This window comes from Panthera tigris, chromosome F3, assembly GCF_018350195.1.
Source record: "Panthera tigris isolate Pti1 chromosome F3, P.tigris_Pti1_mat1.1, whole genome shotgun sequence".
NCBI lineage: Eukaryota > Metazoa > Chordata > Mammalia > Carnivora > Felidae > Panthera > Panthera tigris.
The window spans coordinates 66,915,071-66,936,397 of NC_056678.1; the positions used below are offsets into that span (position 1 = coordinate 66,915,071).

The following is a 21,327-nucleotide window of genomic DNA, read 5'->3' on the forward strand; positions in this document are numbered from 1 at the left end:
CATAGCCCAGGCAGGGGAAACTGAGGCACCAGAGGACAGGGCCAGCTGCCAGGTGCCCTCCTCTCCTGCCCCTCATTCCTGCGTGTCCTGGATGAGAGTCGTGTGGAGGACGCCCCCCTCCGGCCCTGCTCTGTGGACACACTGAGTTTCCTGGGCGGAGGGGGGGATTGCTGCTGCTACACCCCCCTGATCAAAGCTGTAGGACCCAGCCACACCCGCCTGCACACACCTGCTGGGAGAGCAGAGGCGGCCCACACCTCGTCCACCTCACTGCTGGACAGCTGACGACAGGGACGGGCAGGACAGGGCGATGCAGGCGGAGGCCAGCACGGGGTCTCTCCCACCCAGGACCCCAGTGCCTCCTCTCTCTCCTGCCCCCACCCGGCCTGGCTCTCTGGGCCTTGAGGCCTCCCCTGCAGATCTGAAGTTTTGTGTGTCTTACTAGCTGGCCCGAGGGTAAGAATAAGGCATCTCTCAGGCTGACTGTGCCCTGTGTGCAGAACAACCAGTGTCCCTGGACCTGAGGTCCCAGAGCCGGGGGTGGGGTGCCCTCAGGGTCCTCAGTCTTTCCTCTTCAAATTCTTCCTTCCTCCGCCTGGATTCTGCTGCTAGGTCAGCCCCCCAGGTCCCCCGATGCTGGGAAGGGGGCGCCCACGGGCCGGCCCCACAGGTAGGTCCCGGGGACGAGGCGGTACCGGGTTCTGGTCCGCATTCTGGACCTGCAGGAAGCTGGGGCCGAGCGCCAGAGTAGGACGCGGGCGCTCAGCGAGGACCTCGTGCAGAGAGCAGGGCAGATACGGGGACACACGGGCTGCCGGTGGTGTGGACGCCAGCGGGGAGCGAACGAGGGAGCAAAGGGGACCTCCAGGTGTTGCTGAAGCCAGTGGGCAGACGGTGGGACCCGAGGGAGCTGGAAAGGTCATCACAGCCCATGGAAGAGCCAGGGAGAGGGAGGGTCCCCGTGAGACAGGAATCGGGTTTCCCACAGGTGACTGTGCCTCCGAGAGCCCATGTTCATCAGGCGGCCGCGTGAGAGTGTCGGCTCAGGACTGGAGACCCGGGCTCGGCGCGGCCAGGCTCCGGCCTCGGACTCAGCCAGAGTCACCGGGGGAGAGGTGGTGGCAGGGGAGAGAGGAGGGCTCCGCGGGGACCAGCAGAGGATGGGGGGGTGGGGGCAGTAAGAGACGGAGAGGGAGGGGCTGGGGGTCCTGCTGTGGGCGGAGTCACAAGGGTCAGAGTGGAAACAAACTTTTTCAAATTAAACCTGAAATTACAAAGCCATAATAGGTCTTAGACAAATTTCATCTGTTTTTTTTTAAAGTGGTTATTTACACATATATTTGGGGAGAGAGACAGAAGGAACATGCACATACTGACAATTGGCTGGTGGTGAACCGGTCGAGGCTGGAAGTTGAGACTTCGTGTCCATGGGTCCCAGAGGCCGAGGGTCCGGACAGGACGACGGACGGGGCACAGACGTGGGGAGAGTGGGCTCCGTTGACGGTTGCCAAAGGGGCTGAGGCTGAGCGGAACCGGACCACAGCTTTGGACTCGTTGAACGACGAAGGTCCCCCTCGATCTGCCGCGATGGGTGTCTTCCGCTCAACTTGTGCACGACGCGTCCGCAGAGAGATTCGCTGAGGTTGGATGAATCCGGTCCCTGCTGAGAGCAGTCAGAGGGGGAGGGGGCACGACCAGGGCCGCAGGCATCACAGGCACAACAGAGGTGTCCGGGGGAGGCTGGATTCCCTGCTTCTTCCAGTTAAATCACCCTCAAGCCCTGGCCTGGGTGGCGGACCTCACTGTAGACTGTCGTGAGCGGTGTCTCCTGTTCGAGATGTGGTTCCCCCGAACCCTGGAACGCAGACAGAGGGTTCCTGCCACAGCTGAGGGACAGAGGGGCCCCAGAGGGACCCGCACAGATGCCATGCCGCTCACCTGACCTCCCCCCAAAGCGCCCAGCACTGCACGGACCCCGTGTTAACTCTGCACTGTCTCGAGAGGGATACAGAGGCAACGAGGCCAGAAACTGCTGATCCCTGGGTTTGACACACTCACACCCAGACACCGGGACACGGGAGAACCCAGGCCTCACTTGCTTCCTGTGGTCTCGGGACATTTTCCCTGCATAACAGATGCCACCAAAACAGGCCCTGTGCTCTTCCTGCGACCCTGCAGGAGAGTCCCACGGATGGAGCTTGAACGAGCCTTGGAAACCTGTACCCTCCCCCACCATGACCCCCTCGGTCACGCCCACACCCACCAGCCTTCTGCAGGGATACCCCTTAGCAGCAAGATGCAGGGGGAACAGAGCTGAGGGTCAGTAGGGGGCGGGGGGAGGTACATGGCCCCGGTAGGAGAAGTGCACCTGCCTCTCCCAGGCTCCAAGCTCTGCTTCTTCCCACGTGAGCACCGAAGGTACAGTCCAGCTCCAAGGATCAGGAACGTGATGCCAAGAGCCCCCAGGATGTCTCTCAAGTAACCAGCACCGGCCTGTCCAAGTAGACCTGTTTGCCTCCCACACAGACAGTGAAGAAGGATGAGACAAGAGACAACGTCACATGCCCGTTGCCAGGCACGTGGAGACGTGTGAAGGGACCCCGTCTCGGCTGGAGAGGGGGGAACACGGCAGGTCCTGTCGCTCAACCAGCGCCGGGCCCCTGCTTGGGGCCGGGGTGCTGAGAGGGACAGGACAGGGTCCATGTGCTGAGCGGCTCAGACGCGGGGGGAGGGCTGGGAAAAGGCCGAAGGCAGCCAGCCAGGGCCATGGCGGTGCACTAGAGGTTCAAGCCGGTACACGGGTCTCCAGGGAGGGCTTCCCGGAGGAGGGGAGGACCAAACTGAGTTGAGGGAGGAGCCGGAGGGAGGAGGGTGAGCGGGAGGCAGGAGGCTCCTCCAGAGGGGTAGCGGTCACTGAGGGACGAGCTTCCCCGGGGACTCAGGGATGCTGAGACAGCAGGGGGACGATGGGGTGGAGGGACGAGGCGGCACACAGGCAAGCTGGTCGCTGCTCACTCGGGGACATGCTGACGGTGAGCAAGTCAGGTGGGGAGGCCGAGGTGGGACAGAAGACAAAGCAGAAGCAGCCGCGGCCCCTCCCTCCCTCCGGTGCCCTTGGCCACAGCATCAGCTCTGGGGGGTGGGAGGGCCCTGTGCTCCTGAGAGGAGGCGAGGGGTGAGGGTGGCTCAGGGGGGGCTCCTGCAGGGCCCTGAGCAAACGAGGTGAGGAGCCCCGCTCGAGGTCAGTGCCTGCTGGACGGGACCCCGGCGTGGCCTCCTGTGGGCCGGCAGGGGTCACACACGGTGGGGCAGCTGCAGGCAAGGGGTCCCTGGACGGGAGTAAGTGGGGAAGGGGAGGACGCGGGACTGGAAGGTCTGGGGGAAGAAGGAGTAGCCTGGCCAGAGGCTGAAACCTGGGGAGCCCAGGACACATCCGGGAATCCAGGCGAGCACTTGGGCGGGAAGCGTGTCCCCGAGACCGGAGACGGGCACACGAGCCCCGACGCCTGAACCCGGCAGGCCGCGGCTGGCTCGGCCTCCCTCTGGTGGCACCGACCACTGACTCTCCCCCCTCGCTTGTTGAAAACCTCCTGGGACACACAAGGACTGAAGGATGAGGCAGGGGTGAGGTACCGAGGGGGCTGCCTGGACCAGCAGGGTGAGGGGTGCAGAGGAGCAGCAGAGAGACACCAAAAGGCAGAAGCAAGCGGGATGTGCCTGCCAGCCTCCTGGACGGGTGATGGGTGGCAGGAGGTGACCTAAACATGGGGGACAGAGCCCGGAACCCTCACCCAGGGGGACCTGAGCCCCGGGAGTCCCCTCCCCTCTGACAGAATGCACTCACCGTGGGCACAGACTTCCCCAAGGTCCTGGGTGGCAGTTTTCCGGTCCCCTGGGTTGCTAACCACACAGGTGATGCTGGGGCTGGGCTGGCTCAGGGGCAGCTTCAGAGCCAGGGTCCAGGGGTTGGGGGCCGGTCCTGGGACCCCTCTCTCCTCCAGCTCCCTGGGGAGGCCCTTGCTCTCCCAGGACACATTCACGTCCTCTCTGGGTCTTGGGGCGTGGCACTCCAGGGTGACATTGCACCAGTCTGGTGTGACGGATGGAGTCTTGTTCAGGATCTGGGGGCGGGGCACGGGCTCTGGGGCAGGAGGGACAAGAGGACACAGGGTCATGTGAGTGGGGAGCATCACGCCTCATGCTCTTTTGGGCAGAATCTCACTCTCGCCCTGGCATCCTCCCCCCAAGGATGGATGGCATCCTCCCCCCACTTTACAGATAAGACAGACTTGACCCAAATATACAGCGAGTGGCTGTGAGGACGGGAGCCACTGCGTGAAGCCTCAGGCGTGATGTCAGCTCTGCCTCGACTTGTGGTGAACACACTGCATCCAGTTTCAAGGGAGAAGCCAGAGCCTCAAGGTGGGGTCTGGAAGGGGTCCTGCCAGGGGGGCCAGGGACACTCCCAGGGACAAAAGGAAGGGGTAGGTATGTATTGGGGGAGGAGCCACCACCTACCGTAGACAGTGAGGTGGAAATACCGGTTCATTTCTCTTCCTCGTGTTAAGGAGACTCGAGCCCAGTACTGCCCACTGTCCTCAAGGGTCAGGTTGTCAATCCTCAGGGTCGTGGTGTTGAGCACATGGACCCTCTTCTCGAACTTGTCCTGGAAGTTGACCCATTTTGGAACATCTTCCCCAGGAGACACGTGCAGGAGAAGTACGTAGTCAGACTTGTTTTTAATGGCCCAAGAAATCTTCTCCAGCTTGAGTCCTGGAGCTAATTCTGGACTTGGGGTCACATTAAATGACACAGAAGCTCCTTGAGTTCCCGTCAGAGAAACCACGTTTCCAGAATTCTCCACTTGAGATCCAAGAGTTCCAGAACCGTTGACCACAGTGCTGAAGGCGCCTAGGGCATTGGAAACAGACACGGTGAGTGTTTGGTCATTGAGAATAAGGAGAAAACCCTAGAACCCATGGCGCTCATGAAATCCGCCCAGTAGGCTCCCTTGACTCCGGGAGGCGGGACAGAGCAAGAATTTGGAGCCATGCTGGAATCGAGTCCCGGTCCTCGTGGGGCGTCCCCTTGAACCCGGTCCTGACCTGCTCTCCCGCAGTGTCCTCGCCGCCTAACTCTGAGAGTCTGGACGTGACGACATCACGGATCGAGAGCCCCGAGCACATCGGTGCTTATGCCAAGTGCCCAGCGTAGGAGGCAGCTTCCACCGTGGCTGCCCACATGCTGTGGGAGCCCCGGCCCTGGAGTGGGGACCGCGCCCTGTGACTTGCTCTGGAGCGGAGTGGCCCAAGGTCAGGCTCAGGGAGGCTGTGCTACGGGAACCCGCACTCCAGTCGCTCAGGGGCTGAGACAAGGGGAGATTCTGAGACTGAGAGGGGTCCTGTCACACAAAGTAGAGGCATCACGCCCTGGTGGCTGCCCCCCCCCGGGGCCACAGCAGGGAAGGCACACAGGGGAATCGCCCGTGGGGGCTTCTCTCCCTCCAAAAGCGGCGTGATCTCTGCTCATGGGTTTGGCCACCTAGTCACAGGGCCCTGGCTCCCTACCCAGAACTGGAAAATGTGGGAGAAGATATGATGGGTAGGTGAGCTCTGCTGTGCCTGCCACGAAGACCACGCTTCCCCAGCCGGTCCCCGAGACACCCTTAATGTCCTTCCTCAGTCACCTCTTGCAGAGCCGTGACCAGAAGGCAAGGGCCTCCGGGCCGCCCCTCCAGACCCCAAAATGCCCCATGCGGCACAGCCCAGGGCACCTGATACCCTGGGTCCTTCTGGAGACCGGGATAGGAAAGAAGGGGACGGGCAAAGAACGACCTTGTCCTGAAAGGAAGACCCATGTGTCCCCTGCAGCAGGGCAGGACCGCCTGGGGGACCGCTGCCTGCCAGGGCCCCAGACGCCTCTCCAGGTCCGTGAGCTGTCCTCACGTGGGGCCTGCACCCTCACTGTGTTCACATCGTTCCTCGCTCTCCCAGGAAGCAGAGAACCCAGAGAAGGGCTCAGGCCAGTATTGCTTGTAGAAGATTCCAGATCCTTCTACGAAATGATGCCCTCACTAACTCCCTCATTCCGACAGCAGGTGGCTGCATCCCGCCTGACGCTGCCCGGCCCGGACGGCAGGTCCCTGTCCCCACGTGCCAGCTGCTGTGTCCCATTGCGGTTTGGATCTGCTTGTGTCCTTGGCATGTTGTGTCCCATTACTTTAGAGGAGCCGCCGCACCTGTCGTAAGAGAATCAGCCTGTTTTCTAACACAGATAACGTAACTCTTCTCCAACGCGCACATCACCTCTGTCTGTGGACTCTGGCCCTGCTCTCAGCCTCAAGAAGCTGGATGTACCCGTTACTTGTAAGGCTTATTGGTTTTATGTCTTGCAGAAAAACATCGGCCCCACAGCAAAAGTGTGCTGTGAACTCGGTCTAGATTCCTCCTAGAACTTTTGCAGTGTTGGTGTGTGAATGTGACCGGAAGGGACTGTGCTTGGGTCTCAGACCAGGAGGTCCCTTGCAGTAGGGCGGTGAGGACGGGGGAGGGTCCAGGAGGCGGGAGTCCTCTGCTGTCTACAGCCTGTGGCCTCGGGCAGTCATGTAACCTCCCTGCCTTCTCCTTGAGTCTCTGATGAGGAGACAATGACCGCGCTCCCCTCAGGGAACCGTTGCCAGGGTGTCAGAAGGCGAGAGCCAGGGTGTCAGAAGGCGAGAGCTTTCCCTTAGGTGTGAGCTGTTCCCATCACCACGATGCTTGCTCCTGGCAAGCACAACTGGGGTCCGCCCCGAACTTCCCAGGTCCCGGATGGAGCTCGGTGCTCTCCACCAGCTGCCCTCTCGGGGTCTCCTCCTGGGATCAGGGACGGGCTCCCGGGAGACAGACACCCATGGTGCCGCCCCACAGGCGGCCACGGGAGCCAAAGTCCCGCCGGGCCTTCCGCTCAGAGCCATGGAGCTCTCAGAGCCATGTCCACGGCAGCAGGTTTCCATGGTCCCTGTCAAGTCCACAGCACCAAGAAACTGAGCACACCTGTGCAGGGGGGGCAGCGTCCTAGAGACGAGGGAGGGCCGGATACTGTGGCTCCACATGGTGTGGGCATCTCCCCATTTCTCTCCACTGGGCTGCTGCCCATGGAGCCGGCTTCCCTCTCCCCCAGCCCAGGGCTTCCCCTGCAGGGAGCTGCCTGCACCTCTCCCCCTGCCCTACCCTGCCTGCGAAGGGGCTCACTCTCAGCGGTTCCCAGCAGTCCTGGGCTCTCACGCCCCAGCTATTCTCCTGGGAAAGGGCACCCAGGTACCTGTCCGCCTGTGGCAGGGCAAGACCTCGGGCACCTGCTGGGAAGGAGGCAACCAGGGAGGGAGGAGGCTCAGCCCTCAGGCTGCAGGGGAGGGCCTGCCCCCCAGGCTGGATGGTGAGCCTGGGCTTCAGGAGGCTGGAAGCCGACTCAAGCTCGGTTGAAGGCAGTGAGAGCTCTCAGATCAGCAGAAGGTGCTAATCCCAGAGAGGAACGACAGAAGGACAGAGAGACAGACGGCTAGGGACACAGGTGGCTGTGATCCAGAGAGCCAGGATTTATTTAAGAAGATAACATTTATTTTATTTTATTGTTTTTTTTACATTGATTTAGTTTCCAGAGACAGAGACAGAGAGCAGGGGAGGGGCAGACAGAGAGGGAGGCACAGAATCCCAAGGAGGCTCCAGCCTCCCAGCTGTCAGCACAGAGACCGACTGGGGGGCTCAAACCCACCAACCGTGACATCATGACTGAGCTGAAGTCCCAAGCTTAACCGACTGAGCCACCCAGGAAGCCCTGAAGAAGGTAAAATTTAATATTCAGCAATGAACATAAAACTTTACTTTTTCCCCCTTCCTTCCTTTCTCCTTCTTTCTTCCATTTTTCTTTCCTTCTTTCCTACATAATCTTCCAACCCAGAGGTTGACGGAGAAAACTCTACATAATCTCACATATTTTTCCAGTTAATAAAAATTACAAGAAAGAGAAAGCCTACAATTTGTTGTGGCCAAAATACTGAGATCAAAGAGATGTCAACGCCTTACAAAGCTCATTTTTTTTTAAATAAATTTTTAAATGTATTGATTTATTTTGAGAGAGAGACAGAGCATGAGTGCAGTGGGGACAGAGACGGAAGGAGACACAACTGCAGCCTGACAAAGCACAGAGCCCGACGTGGGGCTCTAACACGTGAACCGTGAGATCATGACCTGAGCCAAAATCAAGAGTCGGACGCTCAACTGAGCCCCCAGGCCCCACAATCCTCATGTCTAATGAGAAACGCCCTGCTTACAGATGCCCCAGGTTCGGGAATATTCCTAGAAACCCTGCATCCCCCTCCCGCAGAGAGGCCAGGGCACTCAAGCAAAACATGGCAGGAAATGAAATTCCCAGGAATCCACGGCTCTCGAGACCTTGGTCTTGTCCTTTGTTTTTATTTCGTCTGTTTCACGAAGGCAGATGGTCTCGGGGGAAGTGCTAACGGGAGTATCTGGGTTTCCTCAGGACAGTCTTTCTTGCAGTTCCCTTTTGGGGACCTGCTACTTCCCTTCCCGTCACCCCGTTCACCCCGTCCCGGGGCCCTGATTATCAGTGCCCTCGGACATCCACACCCTTCCAGCAAGTGGGCGCAGACACCCTCAAATTCCGGAGGCCGCCCTCCCTTCCTGGTTCCTTGTGTCCGTGCCTTCCTCTCGCCCCAGAAGCGGGACCAGCGTCGTCCAGCAACGACGGGGACCCTGGGTCGGCCCCCTGCCCCCCTCACAGCTGCAGAGGCAGCCTCTCCCCTGTGCCAGGCGGGTGCCCGCTCAGAGCCAGATGCCCCCCTCGTGCTCCCTGACACAGTTGGTATTTCGGGCTGTTCCCCACAGACATCAGACACACGGGACCCCCGCCTCCCTGCCCCGCACACCGGCCTCCCACCCGGGGAGCCCGGGCCACTCACTGAGGACGAGGCTGCTGAACCCCAGGAGCCGGGAGGCCCAGCACAGGTGGGGGTCTTCTGAGCGGGCTCCCATCACAGGCTGCCTCCTTCAGGCTTGGTCTGGGCCGAGTTGGCTGTGGAGGAAACATCCAGAAGGCAGAGGCAAGAGAAGAGGCGAGCTTCTGCTCAGAACACTCTTAGGCTCTTCCCACCCCAAGGGCGGAGCTAACTGTCTAGGACAAGCTGGCTGGTCTAGATAAGGCATTCAGATGCTTCCTCTTCTCTCTGGCACCTACAGTGACCCTTGGGGAACGATGGTGGAATAAACATAGGAACCCCCTCAGTGAGGCGCTGTGTGGGAGACGCCCCGTCCTGTGGGCACGACCAGCGTGGCGATCTCAGCTCCCCAGCTGGCAGCCAGCGGGACCCCTTACCTGTTTCCCTGGGTTCACACTCCCCCCAGGCAGCCCTGCTCCCCAGGGCCAGCCGATGGCCAGGCCCAAAGTCGCACAAACCACTGCTATTGTGTCTGTACAAGAGTTTGGTCTTTACTCTGTGTCCCAGTAAGCAGGAAGACGGGGTCCACCTGGGCAGATGAGTGTTAACCGCCTAGCTGGTATCAGTCCACAAAATTACTTTTTTCTATTGACTTCTGATTCCAAAAGAAACTGAGCCCAACACCCATTCATGATGATAAACTCACAGAGTTAAACTAGGAACAGAGGAGAATTTCTTCAACTTGATACAGATCATCTCCACAAAAACCACAGCTACCATCATACCTAATGCCTACAGGCAGGAAATGCTTCCCCTAAGGCCAGGAACCAGGAAGGATGGCTCCTATCAACACCCTCTCTCAGGGTTGTACGTGAAGTCCTAGATGACACAATAAGACAACAAAATGCAATAAAAGGTACACTGACTGTGGCGAATGAAATAAAACCATCATTGCACACGTGTGACGTGGGTTTCCATGTACAACGTCCAAAAGGATCGACACAACGAGAAGTACTCTTCATCTGATGATGGACGATAGCACGGTTCCAGGAAACACAAGGTTTCTACTCGACGCTCAATGACTCACTTACACACCAGGAACGAAGAAATGGAATTTTAAACTGAATGCACGGTACCGTTTACACTGACAACGCAAAAGTGAAGTGTTTAGGCACAAATATCACAAAATATGCAAGGATCTTTATGAGGAAAACTACAAGACTCTCATAAACAAAATCAGAGAACAACTAAGTACATGGGGAAATAGACCATGTTCATGGATAAGAAGGTTCAATGTTGTCTAGATATCCAAATTCCCAACTTGATCTATACATTCAGTCAACCACAATCTGCAGCCCAGCACGTTATGTTGTAGACATTGATCACTTGATTCCGCAGTTTGCATGGAGAGAAAATGACCCAGAGGAGTCATTTTCTATGTTGCAGAAGAGCGAGGTGGAAGACTGACACCCCCTCCTTCAAGACCTCCTACACACTTACAGCCATCAAGACACTACGGATTTGGTGACAAGAACCAAACAGATGGTGCAACAGGATAGAGAGCTCAGAAATAGACCCACGTATAGACGGTGAACTGATCTTTGACACGGAGCAAAGGCAATGCCATGGACGAAAGACAGTCTCTTCAACAAATGGTGCTGGAACTACCAGACGTCCACGTGCTAAAAAAAAGAACCGAGACACAGAGCTCACACCCTTCCCAAAAACTAACTCAGCGGATCAGTACCTCTATATAAACGAAGAATTGGGAAACTCCGACAGGACAACATAGGAAAATCTAGATGTTCTTGGGACTGGTGAACACGTTTCAGAAAGACACAAAAGGCACAATTCATGAAAGAAAGATGACGTAAACAGGAATTCAGTGAAATGAAACAGTTCTGCTCTGCAAAGGCAATCCCGGGAAGGAAAAGACAAGCCACAGACAGGGAGAAAATATCTGCAGAAGACACAGCTGATAAAGAAGTATTAGCCAACATATATAAAGAACTCTCCAGACTCAACATTAAGAAAACAACCCAATGAAAAGAGGCCCAAGACACTAACAGACACCTCACCAGAGAAGACACGCTGATGGAAAAAAGCACAGGAGAGATGCCCCACATCATATGTCATCAGGGAAAATAAATAAACAGCTAAATCCAGAGAATGGGCCGTCACGCACCACTAAAAGGAAACGAGCTATCAAACCACAAGCCTTGCGGGGAACGTAAATGCCTGTTACCACACGCAAGACGCCAATCTGAAGAGATTACACACTGTATGATTCCAGCTACATGAGGTTCTGGAAAAGGCAAATTAATTTTTTAAGTTTATTTAAATATTTTCAGAGACAGAGAGCACCCAGCAGAGAGACAGAGGGAGATGGAGAGAGAGACAGAGAGAGACACAGAGAGAGAGGAGCCCAAGCAGCCTCCAGGCTCTCATCACAGAGTCCAATGCGGGGCTCCGACCCCTGATCTGTGAGATCATGGCCTGAGCGGAAATCAAGTGTCGGAAACTTAACCAACTGAAACACCCGGAGGCCCCAAAGGCGAACTTATGGAAATAGTAGGATTTTTAATCATACGTGTAAAACATGATCTTTGTCATCGGGAGCCACCTTCCAGAGAGAACACAGAACAATTGATTTCCTGTGTCATTCATTTTGTTTAATTGAACCTAACAAACCTTAGACTACTTTTTTTTGTAGGCTCTGCTCCCAACGTGGGGCTCGATCTCACCACCCTCCGATGAAGACTCTCGCCCTCCACAGACTGTGCCAGACAGGCACCCCTAGACTTTCCCTTTGAATTATTTAAATGTATGTTTAGTTTTGAGGCAGAGAGTGCGCCAGCAGGGGAAAGAAGAGAGAGAGAGGGAGACACAGAATGCGAGGCGGGCTCCAGGCTCTGAGCTCTCAGCGACTCCTCCTGCAGGGAGCAAACCTTCTCTCAGGACCAGGTATCACCCCCATGACCTGCGACCTCAGGGATCCCCTGCGTCCCATCTCCCTCCCCCGGGATCGGCCCTCACCTCTCAGGGTCTGTCTCAGGGGATGGGGCAGGCACCCCATTCTGCCCTCCAGCCTGTTTCACCCCGGAAACCTGGATCGGGACCACGGACCTCAGACCCAGGATACTCCAGGGATCCCCCTTTCCCACTGGTCACCCACCCCCCTCCCAGCCCCATTCCCCCTCCCACCTCCCCCTCTGCAATCACAGTCGCCGCCCTCAGATCCCCGCCCTCACCACCCCCCCCCCCCCGCACCCCTCCTACCTCACGACCACGCCCCCCACCGCTCACCTGGGCTCCTACCTTCCAGGTTTGGCTCCTGATCCCTGACTCCTGGCTGCACATTTATGTCTGCACTGCCCCCCCTGCCACCTGACCCCCCTCCCAGTGTGTCTGGCGCTGATCTCTCCCTTCTGCCCTGGGGTGGGTCTGGGCTCCAAGGGAGAAGTTCCGCCGCCCCCCCCCCAGCACCACTTGCCCCCGCCCACCGCCCCAGTCGCCCTGAGCAGCCTCCCTCCAGGCCCTGAGCGCCGGCCACCGCCGCCACCTGGCGGCCGAGGACCGAACTGCCGCTGGAGACTTCCTGCCAAGAAGCCTTCACCTTGGGTTCACCTGCACACACAGGTCATGAGCGCCTACTGTGTGCAGCACAGGGGCAGGGAGACACAGGGAGCGGAGTCCTCGTCCCAGAGGAGCTCCCAGGCTGGCAGAAGCAGTTCAGGCCTCGGGAAGCAGGTCAGTTCCGCAGACGGAGTAGAGAGTGGGGACATCTCGCCTCACCGCGGAGCCCGGCCATCATCATGGGGGGTGGGGGGAGGGTGGGGCGCGGGGCACAGGCCTCGAGCGTCCCCCGCGTGCAGGGCCCTGTGCAGGGGGCTCCGCGCCTTCTCCAGGACCCCCTGTGGCTCCGCGGTTCTCTCCTCCCCACCTGCTCTACAGAGGTGCGGGCACCCGCACCAGGACGCGCGGGAAGAAGGTCGGGATCCGAGTGGGAGGGGCCGCAGATGACAGACCACAGGCTCTGTGACCCGCCTTGTGTGCACCCCCAGAACAGGCCAACTCGGCCATCCCGTTCCTGCTGCCTACGGAGGTGGTCCAACTGGAGAGAGGCGGGCAAGGGCTCACGTCTGGGGACGGGGACTTTGGAGTTTATAAGGACATAGGGAGACTCCTGGGGGCCGGATGCAGGAGGCACAGTCAGCTTGTCCCCCGCGCTCCCTGGGGCTGGCCCTTGTCTGTCCCTCTTGTGTTTGCCGCTGCGGGTCCCCGGGAGCTCATTGGGAGCCGGGGAACAGGGGGTGGGTGCTGGGGGCGAGGGCAGAGTAGAGAGCAGGGAGGAGTGAGGGTGAGAGACCACCCTTAACCTACCAGAAACACTGGGAAAGGTGCCATGGCCCCATCCCCACTCACAAGTTGTCCCTCTCCAAGGGCCATAGCCCAGGCAGGGGAAACTGAGGCACCAGAGGACAGGGCCAGCTGCCAGGTGCCCTCCTCTCCTGCCCCTCATTCCTGCGTGTCCTGGATGAGAGTCGTGTGGAGGACGCCCCCCTCCGGCCCTGCTCTGTGGACACACTGGGTTTCCGGGGCTGGGGGCGGGGGGGGTTGCTGCTGTCACACCCCCCTGATCAACGCTGTAGGTCCCGGCCACACCCACCTGCACACACCTGCTGGGAGAGCAGAGGCGGCCCACACCTCGTCCACCTCACTGCTGGACAGCTGACGACAGGGACGGGCAGGACAGGGCGATGCAGGCGGAGGCCAGCACGGGGTCTCTCCCACCCAGGACCCCAGCGCCTCCTCTCTCTCCTGCCCCCACCCGGCCTGGCTCTCTGGGCCTTGAGGCCTCCCCTGCAGATCTGAAGTTTTGTGCGTCTTACTAGCTGGCCCGAGGGTAAGAATAAGGCATCTCTCAGACTGACTGTGCCCTGTGTGCAGAACAACCAGTGTCCCTGGACCTGAGGTCCCAGAGCCGGGGGTGGGGTGCCCTCAGGGTCCTCAGTCTTTCCTCTTCAAATTCTTCCTTCCTCCGCCTGGATTCTGCTGCTAGGTCAGCCCCCCAGGTCCCCCGATGCTGGGAAGGGGGCGCCCACGGGCCGGCCCCACAGGTAGGTCCCGGGGACGAGGCGGTACCGGGTTCTGGTCCGCATTCTGGACCTGCAGGAAGCTGGGGCCGAGCGCCAGAGTAGGATGCGGGCGCTCAGCGAGGACCTCGTGCAGAGAGCAGGGCAGATACGGGGACACACGGGCTGCCGGTGGTGTGGACGCCAGCGGGGAGCGAACGAGGGAGCAAAGGGGACCTCCAGGTGTTGCTGAAGCCAGTGGGCAGACGGTGGGACCCGAGGGAGCTGGAAAGGTCATCACAGCCCATGGAAGAGCCAGGGAGAGGGAGGGTCCCCGTGAGACAGGAATCGGGTTTCCCACAGGTGACTGTGCCTCCGAGAGCCCATGTTCATCAGGTGGCCGCGTGAGAGTGTCGGCTCAGGACTGGAGACCCGGGCTCGGCGCGGCCAGGCTCCGGCCTCGGACTCAGCCAGAGTCACCGGGGGAGAGGTGGTGGCAGGGGAGAGAGGAGGGCTCCGCGGGGACCAGCAGAGGATGGGGGGGTGGGGGCAGTAAGAGACGGAGAGGGAGGGGCTGGGGGTCCTGCTGTGGGTGGAGTCACAAGGGTCAGAGTGGAAACAAACTTTTTCAAATTAAACCTGAAATTACAAAGCCATAATAGGTCTTAGACAAATTTCATCTGTTTTTTTTTTAAAGTGGTTATTTGCACATGTATTTGGGGAGAGAGACAGAAGGAACATGCACATACTGACTATTGGCTGGTGGTGAACCGGTCGAGGCTGGAAGTTGAGACTTCGTGTCGATGGGTCCCAGAGGCCGAGGGTCCGGACAGGACGACGGACGGGGCACAGACGTGGGGAGAGTGGGCTCCGTTGACGGTTGCCAAAGGGGCTGAGGCTGAGCGGAACCGGACCACAGCTTTGGACTCGTTGAACGACGAAGGTCCCCCTCGATCTGCCGCGATGGGTGTCTTCCGCTCAACTTCTGCACGACGCGTCCGCAGAGAGATTCGCTGAGGTTGGATGAATACGGTCCCTGCTGAGAGCAGTCAGAGGGGGAGGGGGCACGACCAGGGCCGCAGGCATCACAGGCACAACAGAGGTGTCGGGGGGAGGCTGGATTCCCTGCTTCTTCCAGTTAAATCACACTCAAGCCCTGGCCTGGGTGGCGGACCTCACTGTAGACTGTCGTGAGCGGTGTCTCCTGTTCGAGATGTGGTTCCCCCGAACCCTGGAACGCAGACAGAGGGTTCCTGCCACAGCTGAGGGACAGAGGGGCCCCAGAGGGACCCGCACAGATGCCATGCCGCTCACCTGACCTCCCCCCAAAGCGCCCAGCACTGCACGGACCCCGTGTTAACTCTGCACTGTCTCGAGAGGGATACAGAGGCAACGAGGCCAGAAACTGCTGATCCCTGGGTTTGACACACTCACACCCAGACACCGGGACGCGGGAGAACCCAGGCTGACCTCCTCTCCTGGACTCACCTCATCTCTGCCGTCTCCTGTCTCGTGTTCTCCTTCTCTGACGCCAACAACAGAGTCTAAACCTTTCTATTCTGATCCTGCCCCTGAGACACACACAGATCGAACTTGCATCTGAACGTCGGAAACGTGTACCCTCCCCACCACCATGAACCCCAAGATCATGCCCACACCCACCAGCCTTCTGCAGTGATGTTCCCTGAGCAGGAAAATGCAGGAGAAAGGGAGACGAGGGTCCCAGGGGAAGGGAAGTATGTATGCACAGGAAAGCGAAATGCACCTGCCTCTCCCAGGCCTACCTCTCACACATCAGCCATATGCGCACCGTAACCCCGATGACCAGAAGCACGACCACTAAAGCTCCCACGATCAATCCCACATTGACACCAACAGTCGCCAAGATGTCTGGCAGGTGGGCAGACCCATCCGGCCCATGAGGACCTGTTTGCCTCCCACACAGACAGTGAAGAAGGATGAGACAAGAGACAACGTCACATGCCTGTTGCCAGGCACGTGGAGACATGTGAAGGGACCCGGTCTCGGCTGGACAGGGGGGAAAACGGCAGGTCCTGTCACTCAACCAGCACCGGGCCCCTGCTTGGGGCCGGGGTGCTGAGAGGGACAGGACAGGGCCAGGCGCTTGAGCGGCTCAGCCGTGGGGGAAGGCTGGGAAAAGGCCAAAGGCAGCCAGCCAGGGCCATGGCGGTGCACTAGAGGTTCACAGCCGGTACACGGGTCTCCAGGGAGGGCTTCCTGGAGGAGGTGAGGGCCGAACTGAGTTGAGGGAAGAGCCGGAGGGAGGAGGGTGAGCGGGAGGCAGGAGGCTCCTCCAGAGGTTAGAGGTCACTGAGGACGAGCTTCCCCGGGGACTCAGGGATGCTGAGGCAGCAGGGGGACGATGGGGTGGAGGGACGAGGCAGCACACAGGGAAGCCAGTCGCTGCTCACTCGGGGACACGCTGATGGTGAGCAAGTCAGGTGGGGAGGCCGAGGTGGGACAGGAAGGCAAAGCAGAAGCAGCCGCGGCCCCCCACCTCTGGTGCCCTTGGCCACAGCATCAGCTCTCGGTGGGGGGGGGCCCTGTGCTCCTGAGAGGAGGCGAGGGGTGAGGGTGGCTCAGTGGGGGCTCCTGCAAGACCCTGAGCAAATGAGGTGAGGAGCCCCGCTCGAGGTCAGTGCCTGCTGGACGGGACCCCAGCGGGGGCTCCTGTGGGCCAGCAGGGGTCACACACGGTGGGGCAGCTGCAGGCAAGGGGTCCCTGGACGGGAGTAAGTGGGGAAGGGGAGGACGCGGGACTGGAAGGTCTGGGGGAAGAAGGAGCAGCCTGGCCAGAGGCTGAAACCTGGGGAGCCCAGGACACATCCGGGAATCCAGGCAAGCACTTGGGCGGGAAGCGTGTCCCCGAGACCGGAGACAGGCACACGAGCCCTGACGCCTGAACCCGGCAGGCCGCGGCTGGCTCGGCCTCCCTCTGGTCGGTGGCACCGACCACTGACTCTCCCCCCTCGCTTGCTGGAAACCTCCCGGGACACACAAGGACTGAAGGATGAGGCAGGGGTGAGGTACCGAGGGGACTGCCTGGACCAGCAGGGGTGAGGGGTGCAGAGGAGCAGGAGAGAGAGACACTGAAAGGCAGAAGCAAGTGGGATGTGCCTGCCAGCCTCCTGGACGGGTGACGGGTGGCAGGAGGTGACCTAAACATGGGGGACAGAACCCGGAACCCTCACCCAGGGGGACCTGAGCCCCGGGAGTCCCCTCCCCTCTGACAGGATGCACTCACCGTGGGCACACACTTCCCCAAGGTCCCGGGTGGCAGTTTTCCGGTCCCCCGGGTTGCTGACCACACAGGTGATGCTGGGGCTGGGCTGGCTCAGGGGCAGCTTCAGAGCCAGGGTCCAGGGGTTGGGGGCCGGTCGTGGGACCCCTCTCTGCTCCAGCTTCCTGGGGAGGCCCTTGCTCTCCCAGGACACATTCATGTCCTCTCTGGTTCCCGAGGTGTGGCACTCCAGGGTGACATTGCACCAGTCTGGTGTGATGGATTGAGTCTGGGCCAAGATATGGGGGCGGGGTACAGGCTCTGGGGAGGAGGGACAAGAGGACACAGGGTCACGTGAGTGGGGAGCATCACGCCTCATGCTCTCTTGGGCGGAATCTCACTGTCGCCCTGGCATCATCCCCCCAAGGATGGTGAATCCACTTTACAGATAAGACAGACTTGACCCAAATAGACAGTGAGTGGCTGTGAGGACGGGAGCCACTGCGTGAAGCCTCAGGCGTGATGTCAGCTCTGCCTCGACTTGTGGTGAACACACCGCATCCAGTTTCAAGGGAGAAGCCAGAGCCTCAAGGTGGGGTCTGGAAGGGGTCCTGCCAGGGGGGCCAGGGACACTCCCAGGGACAAAAGGAAGGGGTAGGTATGTATTGGGGGAGGAGCCACCACCTACCGTAGACAGTGAGGTGGAAATACCGGTTCCTTTCTCTTCCTTGTGTTAAGGAGACTCGAGCCCAGTAGTGCCCACTGTCCTCAAGGGTCAGGTTGTCAATCCTCAGGGTCGTGGTGTTGAGCACATGGACCCTCTTCTCGAACTTGTCCTGGAAGTTGACCCATTTTGGAACATCTTCCCCAGGAGACACGTGCAGCATGATCGTGTAGTTTCTTCCAGATTTAATGGCCCAAGAAATCTTCTCCAGCTTGACTCCTGGAGTCAATTCTGGACTTCGGGTCACATGAAACGACACAGAACCTCCTTGAGTTCCCGTCAGAGAAACCGTGTTTCCAGAATCTTCCAGTTGAGATCCATGAGTTCCAGAACCGTTGACCACAGTGCTGAAGGCGCCTACGGCATTGGAAACAGACACGGTGGGTGTTTGGTCATTGAGAATAAGGAGAAAACCCTAGAACCCATGGCGCTCATGAAACCTGCCCAGTAGACTCCCTTGACCCTGGGAGGTGGGACAGAGCAAGAATTTGGAGCCATGCTGGAATCGGGTCCTGGTCCTCGTGGGGCGTCCCCTTGAACCCGGTCCTGACCTGCTCTCCCGCAGTGTCCTCGCCGCCTAACTCTGAGAGTCTGGACGTGACGACATCACGGATCGAGAGCCCCCAGCACATCTGGGCCGATGCCAAGTGCCCAGCGTAGGAGGCAGCTTCCACCGTGGCTGCCCACACGCTGTGGGAGCCCCGGCCCTGGAGTGGGGGCCGCGCCCTGTGACTTGCTCTGGAGCGGAGCTCAGCTAAAGTGATGGACGTCACTCAGCGACAGCAGGTCTCACGGGAGTGAGACGTCCGTCTGGCTCACACCCTGTCTTTCGCTGCTGTGACGACCCCAGTGCCGTGTTGGGGGCTGCGCTGTGGAGACGGCCATTGGCAGGGACTGAGAGCAGCCTCGGGCCAGCCGTGTGAACAGTCCGCACACATGGAAGGATCTCATTTAACGTTGCACACGTCCCCTCGTGGACTGGAGGTCTCTCCACGTGTGACGGAGAGTTCGTTGTTCTTGTCTCTGCAAACGCTGTCGTGTTGAGTAGCCTTGGATTGGAGACTGTGCACAAGTGGATGCACATACCCCAGCCTCTGTGCACACCCACCGTATACGGGGGTGTATACATCTAACACACACATACACCACACATAGGCGTGCATACGCTGGGATAACCCAGTGGGTGGGTCCAGTGCACCAAAGGCAGGTTCATGTACTGGGGACAGGCCTGCCTCAGTGCCGTCCTGACAGCGACCGACACGTAACAACCAAGCTTTTTGCCTTCTGCGGAATAGAGGAGGGAAAATCGGTCACGTGATATTTTAACGAGCGTCTCTCCTGCAAAAGACCCTGGTCACCATGTCACATGACTGTTTGATCTGCTTTTCTGTCAGCTGTCAGCTGTCCGCTTACAGCCTTTCCCCGTGCTTGGCTTTTCCTGTTAGTTTACAGGAGCGAGACCCATAGGCTCAGAGCCAGATGCCCCCCTCGTGCTCCCTGACAGAGTTGGTATTTCGGGCTGTTCCCCACAGACATCAGACACACGGGACCCCCGCCTCCCTGCCCCGCACACCGGCCTCCCACCCGGGGAGCCCGGGCCACTCACTGAGGACGAGGCTGCTGAACCCCAGGAGCCGGGAGGCCCAGCACAGGTGGGGGTCTTCTGAGCGGGCTCCCATCACAGGCTGCCTCCTTCAGGCTTGGTCTGGGCCGAGTTGGCTGTGGAGGAAACATCCAGAAGGCAGAGGCAAGAGAAGAGGCGAGCTTCTGCTCAGAACACTCTTAGGCTCTTCCCACCCCAAGGGCGGAGCTAACTGTCTAGGACAAGCTGGCTGGTCTAGATAAGCCATTCAGATGCTTCCTCTTCTCTCTGGCACCTGCAGTGACCCTCGGGAAGGCTGGTGGAATAAACATAGGAACCCCCCCTCGGTGAGGCGCTGTGTGGGAGACGCCCCGACCTGTGGGCACGACCAGCGTGGCAATCTCAGCTCGCCAGCTGGCAGCCAGCGGGACCCCTTACCTGTTTCCCTGGGTTCACACTCTGCCCAGGCAGCCCTGCTCCCCAGGGCCAGCCGATGGCCAGGCCCAAAGTCGCACAAACCACTGTACCAGGGACACAGTGACCCCCCTGCTTTGGGCCTGTCCTCTGTCTTAACACCATTGAACGAGTCAAATCTCCTTTCTGATTTTCTCTGCACTTAACTGTCGGGTGTCTAAGGAAGACGCTCTGAGCACAAGAACAAAGCGCTTTGTGGGAAGGGGCCACCCCCCACACCCCAGTGCAAACACGGGCATTTCCCTATTGCCGGCACCCCAGGCCCTCTGGGTACCCAGACCCGCCCTGCCCCCACACACAGGGCAAACCCCCCCCCAACAGGGCATCACCCCACCAGCTGTCCCCCTAAGGCTCTGCCAGCCCTGGGCCCGCTCTCACACACAGGCAGGGGGCAGGGACGGGCCCCTCTGTCCACAGGCTCGGCTGCCTCAGACTCACGGCCACCTGCTGAGGGTCAGGCCTCTTCTCCCCAGACGGGGCCCCACGACCTCTGAGAACCTTGTCTCCCGTGGACCCTGGGGGAACAGCCCCATAACTCCCCGCCGGTCGTGCCCTTTCCCCGCCCACGGAGGCTCCCCCCAGCTGCTCAGAGCCTCGGATCCTAAGGCTGGACCCCAGGATGGCCGGGGATACGAACTGAAGGTAGTCAGCCTATGGGCTGGGAAGTACCTTCTGGGGATGTGGAAGCCCATCCTAAGGCTTTGGACGACCATCGCAGGTCACTCAGCAGGGCGGAGCAGGGACTGGACTCCTAACCGTGACCTCTGAGACCCAACATCCCAGCCCCCGTCCCTTCCCACCGTGTGGCCTCCAAGAGTCACCCCGTCCACTCTGGGCTCCCTGACCTGCTCTGTGCTCCTTGGACAAGAGAGCATCAACACCGCCTTCTTCCCCCGCTCCCGTCCCGTAACGGGGACAGCCTGCCAAAAGGCTGTCCCCAGTATGGTACTGGCACAAAAACACACACATAGATCAGTGGAACAGAATGGAAAACCCAGAAATGGACCCACAAATATATGGTTAACTCATCGTCAATAGACCAGGAAAGAATATCCAATGAAAAAATGACAGTCTCTTCAGCTAATGGTGCTGGGAAAACTGGACAGCGACATGCAGAAGAATGAACCTGGACCACTTTCTTCGATCACTCACAAAAGTAAATTCAAAATGGATGAAAAACTGAAACTGAAACCATCAAAATCCTAGAGGAGAACACAGGCAGCAACCTCTTTGACCTCGGCCAGAGCAACTTCTTACTAGACACGTTGCCGAAGGCAAGGGAAACAAAAGCAA

The 21,327-nt window shown here is 59.3% G+C and overlaps 2 protein-coding genes across 4 annotated transcripts; both read right to left on the bottom strand.

Annotated features, from left to right (window-relative positions):
- Nucleotides 1-1,310: 1,310 nt before the first annotated feature.
- LOC122235792 (SLAM family member 9-like) lies at nucleotides 1,311-9,170 on the bottom strand. Of its 2 annotated transcripts, none has more exons than XM_042975845.1 (5): nucleotides 8,963-9,170; nucleotides 4,519-4,911; nucleotides 3,845-4,141; nucleotides 2,369-2,507; nucleotides 1,311-1,855 (listed from the first exon to the last, which is right to left on the bottom strand). In XM_042975845.1, exons 1-5 carry the CDS (start codon nucleotides 9,033-9,035, stop codon nucleotides 1,774-1,776), a joined length of 984 nt encoding a protein of 327 aa, XP_042831779.1. In that variant the 5' UTR covers nucleotides 9,036-9,170; the 3' UTR covers nucleotides 1,311-1,773. The 2 variants fall into 2 exon arrangements, with proteins under 2 accessions (XP_042831779.1, XP_042831781.1); XM_042975847.1 differs by having other exon boundaries at nucleotides 1,775-1,855; nucleotides 2,373-2,507.
- A 5,597-nt stretch (nucleotides 9,171-14,767) lies between these two features.
- Nucleotides 14,768-19,868, bottom strand: LOC107180751 (SLAM family member 9-like). 2 transcript variants are annotated; one of them, XM_042975843.1, is made up of 6 exons: nucleotides 19,585-19,868; nucleotides 17,943-18,335; nucleotides 17,279-17,575; nucleotides 15,798-15,939; nucleotides 15,502-15,584; nucleotides 14,768-15,244 (listed from the first exon to the last, which is right to left on the bottom strand). In XM_042975843.1, the coding sequence occupies exons 1-5, from the start codon at nucleotides 19,655-19,657 to the stop codon at nucleotides 15,503-15,505; spliced, it is 987 nt and encodes a 328-aa protein (XP_042831777.1). In that variant the 5' UTR covers nucleotides 19,658-19,868; the 3' UTR covers nucleotides 14,768-15,244; nucleotide 15,502. The 2 variants fall into 2 exon arrangements, with proteins under 2 accessions (XP_042831777.1, XP_042831778.1); XM_042975844.1 differs by lacking the exons at nucleotides 15,502-15,584; nucleotides 15,798-15,939.
- Between the last annotated feature and the right edge of the window lie 1,459 nt (nucleotides 19,869-21,327).

Excerpts from the sequence above, each read along its gene's own strand:
- LOC122235792 (XM_042975845.1), bottom strand. The coding sequence starts at position 9,035 with ATGGGAGCCCGCTCAGAAGACCCCCACCTGTGCTGGGCCTCCCGGCTC. Across the intron at positions 2,508-3,844 it reads TGGGGAAGTCTGTGCCCACG|GTCTACTTGGACAGGCCGGT; the intron begins GTGAGTGCATTC and ends GGAGGCAAACAG. Across the intron at positions 1,856-2,368 it reads TTGGAGCCTGGGAGAGGCAG|GGTTCGGGGGAACCACATCT; the intron begins GTGCACTTCTCC and ends TCTGCGTTCCAG.
- LOC107180751 (XM_042975843.1), bottom strand. The coding sequence starts at position 19,657 with ATGGGAGCCCGCTCAGAAGACCCCCACCTGTGCTGGGCCTCCCGGCTC. Across the intron at positions 17,576-17,942 it reads TTTCCACCTCACTGTCTACG|AGCCTGTACCCCGCCCCCAT; the intron begins GTAGGTGGTGGC and ends CCTCCTCCCCAG. Across the intron at positions 15,585-15,797 it reads ATATGGCTGATGTGTGAGAG|GGGCAGGATCAGAATAGAAA; the intron begins GTAGGCCTGGGA and ends TGTGTGTCTCAG.